The sequence below is a fragment of the Heterodontus francisci genome, chromosome 19, assembly GCF_036365525.1.
Source record: "Heterodontus francisci isolate sHetFra1 chromosome 19, sHetFra1.hap1, whole genome shotgun sequence".
NCBI lineage: Eukaryota > Metazoa > Chordata > Chondrichthyes > Heterodontiformes > Heterodontidae > Heterodontus > Heterodontus francisci.
The window spans coordinates 8,572,292-8,592,744 of NC_090389.1; the positions used below are offsets into that span (position 1 = coordinate 8,572,292).

General features: G+C 42.6%; 1 protein-coding gene across 7 annotated transcripts in view; it reads right to left on the reverse strand.

The window, feature by feature from the left end:
- Positions 1-20,453, reverse strand: part of cacna2d2a (calcium channel, voltage-dependent, alpha 2/delta subunit 2a) — a 1,382,174-nt gene that overhangs the window by 815,031 nt on the left and 546,690 nt on the right. For all 7 annotated transcript variants that reach the window (XM_068051351.1, XM_068051350.1, XM_068051349.1 and 4 more), the window contains exon 4: positions 17,362-17,421. In XM_068051351.1, coding sequence (XP_067907452.1) covers positions 17,362-17,421 — 60 coding nt within the window. The remainder of the gene's footprint in view (positions 1-17,361; positions 17,422-20,453) is intronic.

Here is a 20,453-nt window from a genome sequence, read left to right on the forward strand (position 1 = left end):
AGTATTGTTCTGCCCTGAGTTCATACAGTATCAGTATTGTTCTGTCCTGTAATAGTACAGTTTCAGTATTGTTCTGTCCTGTGTTATTACAGATTCAGTATTGTTCTGTCTTCTGTTCATACAGTATCAGTATTGTTCTGTCCTGTAATAGTACAGTTTCAGTATTGCTCTGTCCTGTGTTATTACAGTCTCAGTATTGTTTTGTCCTGTGTTATTACAGTTTCAATATTGTTCTGTTCTGTGTTAGTACAGTTTCAGGTTTCTTCTCTCCTGTGTTAATACAGTATCAGTATTGTTCTGTCCTGTGTTAGTACACTATCAGTATTGTTCTGTCCAGTGTTATTACAGTTTCAGTATTGTTCTGTCCTGTGTTAGTACAGTTTCAGTATTATTCTGTCCTGTGTTAGTAGAGTTTCAGTATTATTCTGTCCTGTGTTAGTAGAGTTTCATTATTGTTCTGTCCTGTGTTAGTACAGTATCAGTATTGTTCTGTCCTGTGTTAGTAGAGTTTCATTATTGTTCTGTCCTGTGTTAGTACAGTATCAGTATTGTTCTGTCCTGTGTTCGTAGAGTTTCATTATTGTTCTGTCCTGTGTTAGTACAGTTTCAGTATTGTTCTGTCCTGTGTTAGTAAAGTTTCAGTATTGTTCTGTCCTGTGTTAGTATAGTTTTAGTAGTTTTCTGCCCTGTGTTATTACAGTTTCAGTATTGTTCTGTCCTGTGTTATTACAGTTTCAGTATTGTTCTGTCCTGTGTTAGTATAGTATCAGTATCGTTCTGTCCTGTGTTAGTAAAGTTTCAGTATTGTTCTATCCTCTGTTAGTACAGTTTCAGTATTGTTCTATCCTTTGTTATTACAGTTTCAGTATTGTTTTGTCCTGTGTTCGTGCAGTATTAGTATTGTTCTGTCCTGTGTTAGTACAGTTTCAGTATTGTTCTGTCCTGTGTTAGTACAGTCTTAGTATTGTTCAGACCTGCGTTCGTGCAGTTTCAGTACTGTTCTGTCCTCTGGAGTACCGTATCCGAATTGTTCTGTCCTGTGTTTTTACAGTTTCAGTATTGCTCTGTTCTATGTTAGTACAGTATCAGTATTGTTCTGTCCTCTGTTAGTACAGTATCAGTATTGTTTCTGTCCTGTGTTAGTATAGTTTCAGTATTGTTTCTGTCCTGTGTTATGACAGTTTCTGTACTGTTCCATCCAGTGTTAGTGCAGTATCAGTATTGTTCTGTCCTGTGTTAGTACAGTTTCAATATTGTTCTGTCCTGTTTTTGTACAGTTTCATTATTGTTCTGTCCTGTGTTAGTACAGTATCAGTATTATTCTGTCCTGTGTTAGTAGAGTTTCATTATTGGTCTGTCCTGTGTTAGTACAGTATCAGTATTGTTCTGTCCTGTGTTAGTACAGTATCAGTATTGTTCTGTCCTGTGTTAGTAGAGTTTCATTATTGGTCTGTCCTGTGTTAGTACAGAATCAGTATTGTTCTGTCCTGTGTTCGTACAGTTTCAGCATTGTTCTGTCCAGTGTTTTTACAGTTTTAGTATTGTTCTGTCCTGTGTTACGACAGTTTCAGTATTGTTCTGCCCTGAGTTCATACAGTATCAGTATTGTTCTGTCCTGTAATAGTACAGTTTCAGTATTGTTCTGTCCTGTGTTATTACAGATTCAGTATTGTTCTGTCTTCTGTTCATACAGTATCAGTATTGTTCTGTCCTGTAATAGTACAGTTTCAGTATTGCTCTGTCCTGTGTTATTACAGTCTCAGTATTGTTTTGTCCTGTGTTATTACAGTTTCAATATTGTTCTGTCCTGTGTTATTACAGATTCAGTATTGTTCTGTCCTGTGTTAGTACAGTTTCATATTGTTCTGTTCTGTGTTAGTACAGTTTCAGGTTTCTTCTCTCCTGTGTTAATACAGTATCAGTATTGTTCTGTCCTGTGTTAGTACACTATCAGTATTGTTCTGTCCAGTGTTATTACAGTTTCAGTATTGTTCTGTCCTGTGTTAGTACAGTTTCAGTATTATTCTGTCCTGTGTTAGTAGAGTTTCAGTATTATTCTGTCCTGTGTTAGTTGAGTTTCATTATTGTTCTGTCCTGTGTTAGTACAGTATCAGTATTGTTCTGTCCTGTGTTAGTAGAGTTTCATTATTGTTCTGTCCTGTGTTAGTACAGTATCAGTATTGTTCTGTCCTGTGTTAGTAGAGTTTCATTATTGTTCTGTCCTGTGTTAGTACAGTATCAGTATTGTTCTGTCCTGTGTTAGTAGAGTTTCATTATTGTTCTGTCCTGTGTTAGTACAGTATCAGTATTGTTCTGTCCTGTGTTAGTGGAGTTTCATTATTGTTCTGTCCTGTGTTAGTACAGTATCAGTATTGTTCTGTCCTGTGTTAGTAGAGTTTCATTATTGTTCTGTCCTGTGTTCGTACAGTTTCAGTATTGTTCTGTCCAGTGTTTTTACAGTTTCAGTATTGTTCTGCCCTGAGTTCGTACAGTATCAGTATTGTTCTGTCCTGTAATAGTACAGTTTCAGTATTGTTCTGTCCTGTGTTATTACAGATTCAGTATTGTTCTGTCTTCTGTTCATACAGTATCAGTATTGTTCTGTCCTGTAATAGTACAGTTTCAGTATTGCTCTGTCCTGTGTTATTACAGTCTCAGTATTGTTCTGTCCTGTGTTAGTAGAGTTTCAATATTGTTCTGTCCTGCATTGGTACAGTTTCAGTATTGTTCTGCCCTGTGTTGTTACAGTATCAGTATTGTTCTGTCCTGTGTTCGTACAGTTTCATATTGTTCTGTTCTGTGTTAGTACAGTTTCAGGTTTCTTCTCTCCTGTGTTAATACAGTATCAGTATTGTTCTGTCCTGTAATAGTACAGTTTCAGTATTGTTCTGTCCTGTGTTATTACAGATTCAGTATTGTTCTGTCTTCTGTTCATACAGTATCAGTATTGTTCTGTCCTGTAATAGTACAGTTTCAGTATTGCTCTGTCCTGTGTTATTACAGTCTCAGTATTGTTCTGTCCTGTGTTATTACAGTTTCAATATTGTTCTGTCCTGTGTTGGTACAGTTTCAGTATTGCTCTGCCCTGTGTTATTACAGTATCAGTATTGTTCTGTCCTGTGTTAGTACAGTGTCATATTGTTCTGTTCTGTGTTAGTACAGTTTCAGGTTTCTTCTCTCCTGTGTTAGTACAGTATCGTATCAGTATTGTTCTGTCCTCTGTCAGTACACTATCAGTATTGTTCTGTCCAGTGTTATTACAGTTTCAGTATTATTCTGTCCTGTGTTATTACAGTTTCAGTATTATTCTGTCCTGTGTTATTACAGTTTCAGTATTATTCTGTCCTCTGCTAGTTCAGTTTCAGTATTGTTCTGTCCTCTGCAAGTACAGTTTCAGTTCAGGTCTATCCTGTGTTACTATCGTTTCAGTATTGTTCTCTTCTGTGTTAGTACAGTTTCAGTATTGATTTTTCCTTTGTTAGTACAGTATCTGAGTTGTTCTGTCCAGTTATTACAGTTTTTTAGTATTGTTCTGTCCTCTGTTCATACAGTATCAGTATTGTTCAGTCCTTTGTTACTATAGTATCCGAATTGTTCCGTCCTGTGTTCATACAGTATCAGTATTGTTCTGTGCTGTGTTATTACAGTATCAGTATTCTTCTGTCCTGTGTTCGTACAGTTTCATTATTGTTCTGTCCAGTGTTATTCCAGTTTCAGTAGTGTTCTGTCCTGTGTTATTACAGTTTCAGTATTGTTCTGCCCTGTGTTAGTACAGTTTCAGTATTGTTCTGTCCTGTGTTAGTACAGTTTCAGTATTGTTCTGTCCTGCGTTAGTATAGTTTTAGTAGTGTTCTGTCCTGTGTTATTACAGTTTCAGTATTGTTCTGTTCTGTGTTAGTACAATATCAGTATTGTTCTGTCCTCTGTTTTTACAGTTTCAGTATTGTCCTGTCCTCTGTTAGTACAGTATCCAAATTGTTCTGTCCTGTGTTATTACAGTTTCAGTATTGTTCTGTCCTCTGTTAGTACAGTATCCAGATTGTTCTGTCCTGTGTTATTACAGTTTCAGTATTGTTCTGTCCTCTGTTAATATAGTATCTGAATTGTTCTGTCCTGTGCTAGTACAGTTTGAGTATTGTTCTGTCCTCTGTTAGTACGTTATCCAAATTGTTCTGTCCTGTGTTATTACAGTTTGAGTATTGTTCTGTCCTCTGTTAGTACAGTATCCAAATTGTTCTGTCCTGTGTTATTACAGTTTGAGTATTGTTCTGTCCTCTGTTAGTACAGTATCCGAATTGTTCTGTCCTGTCTTATTACAGTTTCAGTATTGTTCTGTCCTCTGTTAGTACAGTATCCAAATTGTTCTGTCCTGTGTTATTACAGTTTCAGTATTGTTCTGTCCTCTGTTAGTACAGTATCCAAATTGTTCTGTCCTGTGTTATTACAGTTTGAGTATTGTTCTGTCCTCTGTTAGTACAGTATCCGAATTGTTCTGTCCTGTCTTATTACAGTTTCAGTATTGTTCTGTCCTCTGTTAGTACAGTATCCGAATTGTTCTGTCCTGTGTTATTACAGTTTCAGTATTGTTCTGTCCTCTGTTAGTGCAGTATCCAAATTGTTCTGTCCTGTTAGTACAGTTTGAGTATTGTTCTGTCCTCTGTTAGTACAGTATCTGAATTGTTCTGTCCTGTGTTATTACAGCTTCAGTATTGTTCTGTCCTCTGTTAGTACAGTATCTGAATTGTTCTGTCCTGTGTTATTACAGTTTCAGTATTGTTCTGTCCTCTGTTAGTACAGTATCCAAATTGTTCTGTCCTGTGTTATTACGGCTTCAGTATTGTTCTGTCCTCTGTTAGTACAGTATCTGAATTGTTCTGTCCTGTGTTATTACAGCTTCAGTATTGTTCTGTCCTCTGTTAGTACAGTATCTGAATTGTTCTGTCCTGTTAGTACAGTTTGAGTATTGTTCTGTCCTCTGTTAGTACAGTATCTGAATTGTTCTGTCCTGTGTTATTACAGCTTCAGTATTGTTCTGTCCTCTGTTAGTACAGTATCTGAATTGTTCTGATCTGTCTTTTTACAGTTTGAGTATTGTTCTGTCCTCTGTTAGTACAGTATCCAAATTCTTTTGTCCTGTGTTATTACAGCTTCAGTATTGTTCTGTCCTCTGTTAGTACAGTATCTGAATTGTTCTGTCCTGTGTTATTACAGCTTCAGTATTGTTCTGTCCTCTGTTAGTACAGTATCTGAATTGTTCTGTCCTGTCTTTTTACAGTTTGAGTATTGTTCTGTCCTCTGTTAGTACAGTATCCAAATTGTTCTGTCCTGTGTTATTACAGCTTCAGTATTGTTCTGTCCTCTGTTAGTGCAGTATCTGAATTGTTCTGTCCTGTTAGTACAGTTTGAGTATTGTTCTGTCCTCTGTTAGTACAGTATCTGAATTGTTCTGTCCTGTGCTAGTACAGTTTGAGTATTGTTCTGTCCTCTGTTAGTACAGTATCTGAATTGTTCTGTCCTGTTAGTTCAGTTTGAGTATTGTTCTGTCCTCTGTTAGTACAGTATCTGAATTGTTCTGTCCTGTTAGTCCAGTTTGAGTATTGTTTTGTCCTCTGTTAGTACAGTATCTGAATTGTTCTGTCCTGTGTTATTACAGCTTCAGTATTGTTCTGTCCTGTGTTAGTACAGTATCTGAATTGTTCTGTCCTGTGTTATTACAGCTTCAGTATTGTTCTGTCCTGTGTTAGTACAGTATCAGTACTGTTTTGTCCTGTTTTAGTACAGTATCCATATTATTCTGTCATCTGTTTATACAGTATCAGTATTGTTCAGTCCTGTTAGTACATTATCAGTATTATTCTAGGTTTCTAAATTCTCTTGAAAAAGCCTTTCAAAACACTCCTACCGGGGATGCAGAGACCAAGTGGGCCCACATCAGAGACGCCATCTATGACTCAGCAATGACCACCTATGGCAAACGTGTGAAGCGGAATGTAGACTGGTTTCAATCTCACTTTGAAGAGCTGGAACCTGTCATAACCACTAAGCGCATTGCACTGCTGAACTACAGGCAAGCCTCCAGCGAGTTAACATCTTGAGCACTTAAAACAGCCAGAAGCGCTGCACAAAGAACAGCCAGGCGCTGCGCAAATGACTACTGGCAACACCTCTGCAGTCATATTCAGCTGGCCTCTGACACCGGAAACATCAGAGGAATGTATGATGGCATTAAGAGAGCTTTAGGGCCAACCATCAAGAAGATCGCCCCCCTCAAATCTAAATCAGGGGACACAATCACTGACCAACGCAAGCAAATGGACCGCTGGGTGGAGCACTACCTAGAATTGTACTCCAGGGAGAATGTTGTTACTGAGACCGCTCTCAATGCAGCCCAGCCTCTACCAGTCATGGATGAGCTGGACGAACAGCCAACAAAATTGGAACTCAGTGATGCCATTGATTCTTCAGCCAGCGGAAAAGCCCCTAGGAAGGATGGCATTACCCCTGAAATAATCAAGAGTGCCAAGCCTGCTATACTTTCAACACTCTACGAACTGTTTTGCCTGTGCTGGGATGAGGGAGCAGTACCACAGGACATGCACGATGCCAATATCATAACCCTCTTTAAGAACAAGGGTGACCGCGGTGACTGCAACAACTACCGTGGAATCTCCCTGCTCAGCATAGTGGGGAAAGTCTTTGCTCGAGTCGCTTTACACAGGCTCCACAAGCTGGCTGAGCGCATCTACCCTGAGGCACAGTGTGGCTTTTGAGCAGAGAGATCCACCATTGACATGCTGTTCTCCCTTCGCCAACTACAGGAGAAATACCACGAACAACAGATGCCCCTCTACGTTGCTTTCATTGATCTCACCAAAGCCTTTGACCTCGTCAGCAGACGTGGTCTCTTCAGACTACTAGCAAAGATCGGATGTCCACCAAAGCTACTAAGTATCATCACCTCATTCCATGACAATATGAAAGGCACAATTCAGCATAGCGGCGTCTCATCAGACCCCTTTCCTATCCTGAGTGGCGTGAAACAGGGCTGTGTTCTTGCACCTATACTGTTTGGGATCTTCTTCTCACTGCTGCTCTCACATGCGTTCAAGTCTTCAGAAGAAGGAATTTTCCTCCACACAAGATCAGGGGGCAGGTTGTTCAACCTTGCCCGTCTAAGAGCAAAGACCAAAGTATGGAAAGTCCTCATCAGGGAACTCCTCTTTGCTGACGATGCTGCATTAACATCTCACACTGAAGAGTGTCTGCAGAGACTCATCGACAGGATTGCGGCTGCCTGCAATGAATTTGGCCTAACCATCAACCTCAAGAAAACGAACATCGTGGGACAGGACTTCACAAATGCTCCATCCATCAATATCGGCGACCACGCTCTGGAAGTGGTTCAAGAGTTCACCTACCTCGGCTCAACTATCACCAGTGACCTGTCTCTCGAGGCAGAAATCAACAAGCGCATGGGAAAGGCTTCCACTGCTACGTCCAGACTGGCCAAGAGAGTGTGGGAAAATGGCGCACTGACACGGAACACAAAGGTCCGAGTGTATCAAGCCTGTGTCCTCAGTACCTTGCTCTAAGGCAGCGAGGCCTGGACAACGTATGCCAGCCAAGAGCGACGTCTCAATTCATTCCATCTTCGCTGCCTCCGGAGAATACTTGGCATCAGGTGGCAGGACCGTATCTCCAACACAGAAGTCCTCGAGGTGGCCAACATCCCCAGCATATATACCCTACTGAGCCAGCGGCGCTTGAGATGGCTTGGCCATGTGAGCCGCATGGAAGATGGCAGGATCCCCAAGGACAAATTGTACAGCGAGCTTGTCACTGGTATTTGACCCACCGGCCGTCCATGTCTCCGCTTTAAAAATGTCTGCAAACGCGACATGAAGTCCTGTGACATTGATCACAAGTCGTGGGAGTCAGTTGCCAGCAATCGCCAGAGTTGGCGGGCAGCCATAAAGGCGGGGCTAAAGCGAGTCAAAGAGACTTAGCAGTTGGCAGGAAAAAAAACAGAAGCGCAAAGGGAGAGCCAACTGTGTAACAGCCCCGACAACCAATTTTATCTGCAGCACCTGTGGAAGAATCTGTCACTCTAGAATTGGCTTTTATAGCCACTCCAGGCGCTGCTTCACAAACCACTGACCACCTCCAAGCGCTTACCTATTGTCTCTCGAGACAAGGAGGCCAAAGAAGAAGAGTACTATTCTGTCCTCTGTAAGTACAGTATTCGTGCTCTTCTGTTCTCTTGTGAGTGCTGTATCATTATTGTTCAGTCCTCCATGCTCTTCTATCCTCTGTTAGTACAGTAATGGTATTGTTCTGTCCTCTGTTATTAGTGTCCGTATTGTTCAGTCCTGTGTGTTGCTAAATCACATGAACTAAACAGCCTTACGGCACACAATGATATCTCAGGAGCAATCACTACCCATCGATATACAGAAGGTACTCAATCTCCACAGACAGCAAGCTATAGAAATTGTTCAGCCATTCAATGCCCAAGGCCTGAGCAGCAATCAGTGTGAAAGAATTGAAAGATGTCCAGTATATAGCGCCTTTCATAATCGCAGGAGACCCCAAAGCACTTTACAGTGTCACGAATAGATGAGATCCCCTCTTTGTAAATTGTGTTTTGTACATTTGAGTATTAATGTCAACTGCCATTTTATATATCATATTTAAGTTTTTACTTCTATGTTCCGATTGTCAAAATGGAGGAGAGAGATCAGGTGGAACAGCAACTTGAAAATGGTCTAGTTTTAGGACCCGGGAAACCTCTATCCAACCTGCCTGGAGTTGAATCTGTAACAGTTTGAGGGTACAGCCTGTTTCCAATAAACAGCTGCCTTTGGTTCAGATTAGCCCAGCTGCCTGAAGATGCACATCGCTCTCTGAGACAGTCTGCAGAAAGCCAGAAAAGTTAAAGAAGACACAGACAGCAGACAGCGAAGAAGATTCAAGACACAGTCTGCAAAAATAGCAAGAAACCCTGCTTTCAGCTAGCTTCCTCTCCATCTAAGAAAAAGGCGACTTCAGCCAAATCAAGCTAACTCCATTTATCTGCATACAGGAAGAAATTTATCAGAGATATTTCCAACAGCTACTCCCCTATTTGGCATTCCTAATTGGTGATCTCCAATTTTTTGAACTCTTTTTGCTAATTTACATGGACACTAGTTTTAACTGAAATTCATGTTAGTTTATAGTTGTATTTAGTAAATGTCCTTGCCTTTTTATGCCTTTAACCTTTCCCTGAATGTTTGTAAGTGTGCATGGCGAAGTTAAACTCTTTCCGAGTTTAAGAGTGTGTAAATAAGCCTAAATTCTTTGATTTAACATTAACAACCGTGTTGTTGTTGCAGTCATTTATTATCAGAGTTTAAGGGAGGAAAAGAAATTCAATCACTCATCTATTTATGGACAGGTGGTTGGAAAACAGGGAAATTTGTTCAGAGAGAAAAAAGGTTAACCACCTGTTCGTAACAATAGCCAATACTGTACTTTGAACTGTAGTCACTGTTGGAAGGTAGGAAATACCCCAAGAAAGAGCAGCTGATGCAAAGAATATAAACGGTAGAAGACTCAGTCAATTAAGTTAAAGAATAACCAGAGAAGAGACAGTTGCCAACTGCTACTTACAGATGCCCCAATCATAAACAGAATTTGTCAATAAAATGTCCCTGAGGCCTTGAAGGGAGACAAGAAGTTGTGTTTATATCGCACCTTTAATACAGAGAAATGTCCCAAAGCTCACAGAAGCATGGTCATTCAAAAATTAACACCAAGCCAAAGGAGATATTAGGATACTAGTTTGGTCAAAGAGGTAAATTTTAAGTAAATTGTAAAATAGATGAGGGAATTGATATGGAGAGGTTTAGGGAGGAAATTCCAGAGCCTAGGGCCGAGACAGCTGCCAAAGGTGGGCAAAAAGATTTTTGGTTGCACAAGAAACCAGAGTTATAGGGATGGAGGAGGTTACAGAGCTAAGAAGGGATGAGGCCAGGAAGTGATTTATACATGGGGATGAGAGCTTAAACATGAGGCATTTGTGGGGTGGGAGGAGGGGAGGTCTGTATTCAATGTACATCAACAAGGACAGAAGTGATGTTTAAGCAGGACTTGGTGCAGGATAGGATATGGGCAGCAGTATCTTAGATGAGTGAGTAGTTAGAATTCCTTAGAGTAATATTAAAATAACTATTTTTCACAGAACAAAGAAGAATATTAGAAAAGAAAGCCACAAATTTAAATTATATGAAGCATATAAGATTCTGAGGGGTCTTGACAGGGTGGATGTGGAAAGGATATTTCCCTTTGTGGGAGAATCTAGAACGAGGGGTTACTGTTTAAAAATAAGGGTTCGCCCATTTCGGACAGAGATGAGGAGAAATTCTTTCTGTCTGAGGGTTGTGAGTCTTTGGAATTCTCTTCCTCAAAAGACAGTGGAAGCAGAGTCTTTGAATATTTTTAAGCAGAGGTAGATAGATTCTTGATAAGCAAGGGGGTGAAAGGTTACTGGGGGTCGGCGGGAATGTGGAATTGGGGTTACAATCAGGTCAGCCATGATCTTGTTGAATGGCGGAGCAGGCTCGAGGGGCCGAGTGGCCTACTCCTGCTCCTAATTCATATGTTCATATGCAATGCAACAACCAATTCTTCAGTGCAGCGCTGTAACAGTCCCATGTCCCATTTTCCTGTTAAATCCATGCTTTGCACGTGACATGAATGGTCAAGTAAGTCTGAAGACAAGTGTCAAAATCTCCTGCACTGGAGGTGACAGGTCCAGTAATGAGCAAGCTGTCATGTAAAATCAAGGCTGCAGAGACATAGTTATTGCCAAATACACAATGACCTGACTCTGACCCAGTAAAACAGGCCTGCTTTCTTTCATTTTTCAGAACAATACACTTTGGCACCACCTGAGCAAGAGTGCAGCTTCTTATCCCCTCATCCCACAGTGCCATAGAGTGCTTGGTGGCGTGTGCAGGGGATGGGCGGGAGCATGATTGCATCTGTGTATGGTGGGGGGAGGGGGATTTATGGTGTGTGCGCGTTTTGTGTGGGGGGGGTTGTGCATGGGGGTTATGGTGTGTGTCTGTGTGTTTGGCGCGTGTGTGTGTGTGGTGGGGGAGATGTGTGTGTCAGTGTATATTTAGTGCATGCAACGGGTGTGTGGTGTGTGTGAAAGACATGGGTGTGGTGTGTGTGAGACGGGGGGGGTGCAAGACGGGGTGAGTGTGAGACGGGGTGTGTGTGAGTGTGAGAGGCGGTGTGTGTGTGTGTGAGACGGGGTGTGTGTGAGACGGGGTAAGTGTGAGATGGGGTGAGTGTGAGACGGGGTGTGTGTGAGTGTGAGACAGGGTGTGTGTGTGTGAGACGTGGTATGTGTGAGACGGGGTGTGTGTGAATATGAGAGGGGGTGTGTGTGTGTGAGACGGGGTTCTGTGTGAGACGGGGTGTGTGTGAGATGGGGGTGTGTGTGTGATGGGGTGTGTGTGAGAAGGGGGTGTGTGTGAGACCGGGGTGTGGTGTGTGTGTGTGTGAAGATGGGTGTGTGTGTGTGAGAAGGGGGTGTGATATGTGTGTGTGTGTGAAGGGGGTGTGGTGTGTGAGAAGGGGGTGTGTGTGAGAAGGGGGTGTGGTATGTGTGTGTGTGTGAAGACGGGTGTGTGTGTGAGAAGGGGGTGTGGTATGTGTGTGTGTGTGTGTGTGAGAAGGGGGTGTGGTGTGTGTGTGTGTGTGAAGACGGGTGTGTGTGTGAGAAGGGGGTGTGGTATGTGTGTGTGTGAGAAGACGGGTGTGTGTGTGAGAAGGGGGTGTGGTATGTGTGTGTGAGAAGGGGGTGTGGTATGTGTGTGTGTGTGTGTGAGAAGGGGGTGTGGTGTGTGTGTGTGTGTGAAGACGGGTGTGTGTGTGAGAAGGGGGTGTGGTATGTGTGTGTGTGTGTGTGTGAGAAGGGGGTGTGGTGTGTGTGTGTGTGTGTGAAGACGGGTGTGTGTGTGAGAAGGGGGTGTGGTATGTGTGTGTGAGAAGGGGGTGTGGTATGTGTGTGTGTGTGTGTGAGAAGGGGGTGTGGTGTGTGTGTGTGTGAAGACGGGTGTGTGTGTGAGAAGGGGGTGTGGTATGTGTATGTGTGTGTGTGAGAAGGGGGTGTGGTGTGTGTGTGTGAGAAGGGGGTGTGGTATGTGTGTGTGTGTGTGTGAGAAGGGGGTGTGGTGTGTGTGTGTGTGTGTGAAGACGGGTGTGTGTGTGAGAAGGGGGTGTGGTATGTGTGTGTGAAGACGGGTGTGTGTGTGTGTGAGAAGGGGGTGTGGTGTGTGTGTGTGTGTGAAGACGGGTGTGTGTGTGAGAAGGGGGTGTGGTATGTGTGTGTGAGAAGGGGGTGTGGTATGTGTGTGTGTGTGTGTGAGAAGGGGGTGTGGTGTGTGTGTGTGTGTGAAGACGGGTGTGTGTGTGAGAAGGGGGTGTGGTATGTGTGTGTGAGAAGGGGGTGTGGTATTTCTGTGTGTGTGTGTGTGAGAAGGGGTTGTGGTGTGTGTGTGTGAAAACGGGTGTGTGTGTGTGACAAATCTGTCAGTCACAAAAGACAGTGGTGCTTTTGTTCGTCTGTCTTTGCGACTCTGATTCCTATCCTCAGTAACAGGATCACAAGCCTAGCCTCACAGTATGCAATAGATGATAACTTTTAAAGTATCGGTTAGTTTCCTAACTCCACCTCATAGACCTGCTAATGACCAGCTTCCTCTGTTAACTGTTTGATGTTTCTCCAGTTGTACAAAGTCTGGGTAACGTGACAATTAGTCATCCTTACAGGGTTGAGACATTTTCTCCGCATCTCCTGTCTGCAGTGATTTCTGTGATCTGGTCATGTATGGCATGAATATCCAAGATCTTTGAAAAGCTGTCAGCAAATGTCATTCTACTCTCTCTGCCCAAATATTACAGAAGGTTCAATTGTTCTTTGAGAGTCAGTGCGATAAACTGTGCACTTTCTGTGTTTGCGAACTTTCTTCGTAGAATTCCTGCAATTGAACCTAGTTAGGCTGCTGGTCTGTCTGAATGAAAGCAGCACTAGGGTTACCTGGATTTGTAAGTCAGCATTGCACTTGGTCTCTTCACTGATTTGGTCAGTGGAGATATCTGCAATTATTTCTAAATCTTTAGGGAAGCCCACCTAAACTACAGGGAACTGATGAAGGAAAATTCACTCTCCACATCAAAAAATGTGCCCTATGTCCTCCAAATGTGCAGAGTTGAAATTCCAAACAAATGCAGTCATGCTTTTACAGTTACATCAAAAACATCGAAAAGAACATTATTCAAATGTCCAGGGGCTTCAAAAGTAATCCTGCAACTCTGGGATGAACTGAACTGCCGCATGGACTCTGGGTCTGGAGACAACCATTTAAACCAATTCAACACTGGCATAGGTTCTCCTCCAGGTGCTCTGCCACTCACCAAGTGGAGATATCCCACAGATAGTTTTATTGATTAAACTGTTGAAGTTAATTCAACTTAATTTTTCAAAGTGCATCAGTGAGACTGTTTACTAATAACATCCAGTGCTGAGTGATTGACTCTTCCTTTGGCTCCATGTCAATTTCTGTCTGATTGTATTTATGTGAAGCACCTTGGGATCCAATTCTATTTTAAAGGCACTATATAAATGCAAGGAGTTGTTACGGTAGAAAGAGATGTTATGGTGGAGTGTGGGAAATATGGCCTACTTACTACTACCAGGGCAAATGATACCTCGACATTTGCCCCACATATGCATTGAGGAGGCTTATAATGAGACAGATGAACCCACCTATATAGTTTTCCAGGGCACCATCAGAATGCAAAAGGACAGATTCAGAACTAGTCATGTTTCTACATTATACCTCCAAAGTCTCATGCTGTGTGCAGCACAATTTTCTTCTGCAGAAAGAAAGTGAGATTGAGATCCGAGAGCAGGAAGGGTGAACCAAATGTGAGGAGTATGGTGAAGATTACTCACAGGTTGTAGCTGGAGAAATTCATAAAAGAACGTGCATTTATGTAGCATCTTTCACAACATCAAGACATCCCGAAGTACTTCACAGCCAATGAAGTAATTTTGAATTGTAATCACTGTTGTAATACAGGAAATTACAGTAGCCAATTTGCACATCGCAAGGTCCTACAAACAGCAAGGAGATTAATAATGGCATAATTTGTTTTAGTGGTATTGGCTGAGGGACAAATATTGATGGGGATAAATTAGGGGCCAGATGTTCAGCAACATACTGCTTCCACCCCTCCAGTCTTCTACATAATCCAGATCATACATCGTTTCCCAGTGGTGTCATATATCCATCACCAGCTTCAGAGATGTTCACATATCATTCCAAATTCACTTGCACATTTGTACCATCACATCCTTTATCACACTGAACCCTCTGCTTCCCAATAGTGTCTCTGTATGCTGTTCTTCATAACTAATCTGGTGCTCCTTCTAGGTGCTAACTGAGGGCTGTGGCTGCTGGAATGCCTAACCACAAAGGGGGACAATAAAAGTTTTAGGACTAAAGTGGCCCTCCTCTCAATGTCTGGGTGGGTCTTGCTGTTACTGCAGTCCCTCTTTGAATTCGGGGCGGGAGGTGTGCGGATAATGGCAAACTGTGCTGACTGGGGCATACGAAGACTGGGACATTTTAACTAAATCAGTCTCCTTCCCGAAACCAGTGTGAAGGAGGAGTTGGCTGGTGCCTGGGGCTGGAATGTTGTATGGCAGGAGGCCTAGACTTTCCTGCTCCTCCGGGTCCCACAAGGAAAGTAAACAATAGGAAGAACAGAAAGCTTTAATGTAGGATGTTCCTTTGTCCACTGTGGTGGCGTTAACCTATTTATTTTTTGTGCTAACATATTTCATATGATAAAATGCCCTTCAATGTTATGCGCAATCTATCATTCTTTCATTGTGCAGAAAGAAAAGTGAGACATTCAAAAACCAAAGTGAGTGACTCTGGACCGGAAAGTTTGTGAGGTGTAAATGTTGAGAGTGATGGTGACTTTCACTGTCACTATAATCAGTCTTTCTCAGGACTTGTGTCACTGCAGTGTAATATGACACATTTATGTAGCGTTTCCATTATATTTCTTGCCATAGGGATTTATAATGGAAAACGTTGACAAAAAGTGTGCACAGATGTAGCACTTTTAATATATATTTTAATATATCTATCAACACATGCTTGCCCAGTTGCTGAGCCCTTGTTTATAGTCTATATCTTCCAATTATTGTTAAGATCAGAAAATAACTTGAGCAAAGAATGTTTCTCACAGTCCGAGGTTGCCAGCACGTCTGTGCAGTTATCTGTGTTCAGAAACAAGCCACTGACTTAGGCAACAGAGAAAAATAATTGGTGCAGTTATAGTATTTACAATTCAGAAGAGTAAGAGCAGATGGAACATATGCATGTGATAGCAGCTGCTGAACAAGTACACAACTCTGATCTGTTAAATTTTACATAAAAGAAATCACAAACCCAAAATACACAGCAGGTGGAAAGTGAAGACTGGCTAACGTTTCAGTAGAACTGCTCTTTTTTGTTTCTGTTAATTCATACTACAACGAGGATAAATGCAAATTGCCCAAGAAAGGCAGAGCTCAACAGAAACTGCACGAGAACAAGAGCTGCATCTCTCCAGAATATCTCGCTCACAATATTGTGCATCATTTGTGCAGTGGTTGGGAAAGACATGAAAATGTCTCCAGTGAAAAACCCACTGAACTTGCTCGATCAGCATTTTCACTGAGAAAATGAACAAAGCACCAAACACTGTAGGAGCTGTCTCCCTGCGAGCCTCCTACAAGAAACTGCACAAGGAGCATGAGGTGTCCAATGCCACTGGGCGGTATGCAGGTGTGCATTGGTGGATGCTTCAGGATAAAGGTAAATATAACTGTAAATGCAGTAAATTTATATTTTTCAAGCCAAAGCAGTTGGCATCTTCTCCAAGTCCAATCTGTTGTACTGTATTATATTCTCAAAGTGCCATTTCAATAGTCAAAGTATTGCCCCGCCCATCTTTGTTTTTCATTTCATGGTAGTACAATTTGTCAACTCTGGTTGGATGTATTCCTGGAGGTTTCATCACATAACTCCCGCCATGTCTCTAATTGCCTTGCCACACCATCAGTCTACCAACATGTCCAACCTCGCAGAGCCCTGCTTTCTCACAGCCAATTGGGAAACAAACAGATTCTTCGTTACCCAATGGGTTCATTTTTGACTGTCGGTCAAACAGTCTTTTCCTCCATCTCCAATATTGTTGTAACTTATAAACAAACGTGTCCATAGAAAATGAAAAAAAAAATGATGCCTTTATGACTCTTCTTCTGGGTTGCTCGCAGCAGTGTCCCAGAAATTAATCTTTTATTCCTGGAGGCTCCAGGAGAATCCTGGAGGCGTGGCAACCCTATGAGCCTACATCATCATAACTGCAGCTCTACATTAAAGCTGCTTCCTTTTTCTTCAGAACCAGAGGTTCTTGTTACTTGGGGCATATAAATGTAGAGACATTATAGATACAATATTAATTGGGCCTATATGTAATATACAGGCATGTACATGTAACATACATTAAGTGTTGTATGAGGTGCAGTTGACTGAAATACATATTTATACACAAGTCTATGTTTAAGTAGATTTGTGGTTTGAGAATCATCATGAAGGACTGAGGCAGCTCAAAACTGAAAATTGTTGTGTTTGTCTTTTTAATGCTTAGATTAGATTCCATTCTCAGCACCTCATGTGTTGAATCTAAATTAGAGAGAGACAGCAGAGTACAGCAGCCGCGATCATTCAGAATAACCTTAGTATCATTTAATTATTGGAAGTACATTGTGTTTGTGATGTTAATACAGGAATGCTGCGACAACTTTGACTGTTAAACCAAGCATCAACTTTCAATTTTCTACGAACAAATATTCACAGTTCCCAAATTCTGTGTAAAAAACACAATGACCTTTAGCCTCGCAGAAAGAAAACAATTGAACTTGAAGGCAACAAATGCAATTGACAAAGACCAGCAATCACCAGGAAACAGTGAGAAATGCCAGAAAACATTGGCAAAAACCACCAGTGCTCAAAACAAATGACCCATTTCATTCTCCGCCATAAATCTGTTGCAGCATGTTTGTCTCTAGTTCCTTATTATACTGGATAAAGCTGCCCTGTAACAATATCTCTACATTTAATCAATGTGCAAGGCAAATACTCCTACTATGGGCAAACCTGTTTGGCTGTGAGATGTCAAATCCTTACAGTAAACTAGGGAATCAAGATCCCTTGTAGGAACTGAGTAAAACTGAAATGGTCATACCTTAATATCATCTTGCCAACGATGCTCCTTCTGAAACAGTTCTGCAGCCTTGGCCAGTCTCTGCAGGGAAGACAAGGAATGGGAATTAGAATAGAATCCTACAGCACAGAAGGTGGCCATTTGGCCGATTGTACGTGTGCCAGCTCTTTGAAAGAGCTATCCAATTAGTCCCACTCCCACCTGCTCTTTCTTCATAGCACTGCAAATATTTCCTTTTCAGAATCACAGAATTTTTATAGCACAGAAGGAGGCCATTCAGCTCGTCGTGTCTGCGCTGGCTCCTCAAAAGAGCAATTTACCTAGTGCCACTCCCCTGCCTTTCCCCCGTAGCCCTGCACATTCTTCCTTTTCAGATAACAATCCAATTCCCTCTTAAATGCCTCAATTGAACCTGCCTCCACCACACTCAGGCAGTGCATTCCAGATCCTAACCACTCGCTGTGTGAAAACATTTTCCTCCTGTTGCCATTGCTTCTTTTGCCAATTGCTTTGTGCCCTAGTATTTATCAATTCCCTTTTGAAAGTTATTATTGAATCTGCTTCCACCACCCTTTCAGCCAGTGAATTCCAAATCATAACAACTCACTGCGTAAAAAAAAAATTCTTATCTCCTCTTTTTTGCCAATGCCCTTCGCAGTTTCTCCCATTGTACTGTATCAAGAAACTCCATAATTTTGAACACTGTGCCTTGTTGTACCTTGGTATCACATTGGTTACTCTCCAGTACTAAGCAGAGTTTGTATGTTTATATTTATTTTCTACTCTATGCATCTCATGTTTGAAGACTTCCCACTGCTGATCTGCATCCCATTCAGTGTTTGCCCCAACCCTGCACTACTCTATCAGCTTCTGAGGTGTACTTATTTTCCACCCTTCAGCCCATTTCTTGTCCATTCCTAAGGTTTACACTCAATCCCCATGGTTTTCAGTTCAACTAACAGCGTTTTGTGTGGAACTTTCTCAAAGCCTTGATCCCAGCAGTGTACATTATTTTAATTATAAATGACAGCATGATTTAATTAGTTAATAACATTTTCACAGGATGGATTGAGTTTCCTGCTCTGAATTATGCTACTTTAAGAGTTCTTAACTTCAAGCACTTAATACCAAAATACCAAGTTAATCATTTAAAAAATACATGCTTTAGAGACTATTTGCCTTTTATTAAATTTAAAAGCCTAACTTTGACATTCAGCAGCTGGTCATTCATTACCAAGAAAATCAAAATACTGCTTCAAATGAAGAAAATAAAAAAGCTTACCATTTTGAGTTTGTAAATTACAGGACGGATAATATTCCGAGTTTGAGCTCCAGACATGCTGTCACATTACTGAATGAAATGATAGGGTCTTTCTCACCATAAATTCAACAGTCTCTCTCTCCAATTAAAATGTTATTACCTTTGTGGTTGTGTGAATCCAAACCAAGGTTCATGATGCTACTATTATCATGGTTGCAGAAACAGAATTTTCTCCTAGTTTTATCTTCCTTCCGCCCCCATCTCCCCATACAACCCTGCCACTCACTCTGTCTGTAAGAACAGTGTACTTGGAAAGGTGTTTTCACGTGACAGACTATGCACTTTCCCCAAGACAAAAAGGAATGATCAGATAACACAAACCTAAACGACACTTTTTGTTTAAAGAAAGAGAAGGGGGCAAAATTGGATAGCCCTGAAAATGGGCACTGGCATTGCAATACGCCATTAACCCACATTTGTTCCTCTTTTAGGTAACTGTAGTGTGCAACCACCACTCAGCGCACTGTGGAGTGGCTGCATGCTTGAATAGAGGAAGCAAAGTCATGAGCGGCCAGCATGAGTTCAAGCTAGCCTGCACAACTTAAAGCCAGCCACCACCTCTTAAAGGGGTGGTGCATTTGACTGGAGCAGGTGCTGCAAGTCATTCTAGAAGTGAATTTGAGCTGGGAAAGACATAAGAATGCACAACAGGACGGAGTGCGCAACACCGTTCGGGTGGTCGTGAAGGACAAGGAAGGAGATGCACCGGTTGATCGCACCTTCTTCATCAAGAAAATTCTCTTCGATTGCTGCGGATTTCAAGCGACGGACGTCTTCTGCCTGCAGGATTTCCCCAGCAGTGGATACTTTGACGTGACGTTCCGGAACGTGGCGGGATGCATCAAGTTCCTGAAGGCGTTCAAGGAGAAAGGGGACCGGGCGCCACTGTCGATCCTCACAGCGGAGCCGCTCTTCACGCTTCCGTCACAACGGGACCGGGTGGTGACGATTCACCTCTACAACCCCCATGTTCCGGTGGTGGATGTACTCACCTTTCTCGCCAGGTACGTCGAGGTGGCTGGCAGCAGCACTGATGTCAAGGACCCCTTTGGGATCTGGACCAGCAAGCGGCAGGTCAAGGTGACCTTGAAGGTAGATCCCAGTGGAGCCATCATCCACCCTCCCTCCAGCTTCGCTATCGGGGGAAGTCGAGGCTTCTTGGTCTACGCTGGGCAGCCCAGAGTTTGCCGCACCTGTGGCAAATCTGGTCACATGGCAGCCAACTGCAGCACGGTTGTTTGCAAGAACTGCAAGGAGGAAGGCCATCAGACCAAGGACTGTAAGCAGACTAAGTGTTGCAACTTGTGCGGTGCGGCAGGCCATCTCTACAAGACCTGCCCCAAACGTTGTCTCAGCTATGCTCAGGCGGCAAGGTCCAAGGAATGGCCGGGCGAAGGTTTGACGAAGGCGTCCGCTGTTCGAAAGGAGACCAGCAACCTTCTCCGCAGTGAGGAACTTCAACCTGAGAAGGAAGGGGAGGCGGCTGAAACCAACGACCCAGCACCTACCCAGCGCCCGGAAACCCCTCCTCCACAGACAGAATCAATGGAGGAGGAGGCAGCAGATGGACAAACAGGTCAGTGGCAAGTGGTCCAGAGGAAAACCACAAAGAAAAAACATCCCAAAGCCACCACCCAAACCAGTGGCAAGAGGAGGCTCTCTTCTGAATCAGACTGCAACAACTCCTCTTCACTGGACGGGGAAATGCTGGAACGACAGCCCCTTCAAAAGAGGCGGCAGAACTCCGAGATGGATGATAAAGCATCCCAGCCCCCGGGCACTGGAAGCTGTG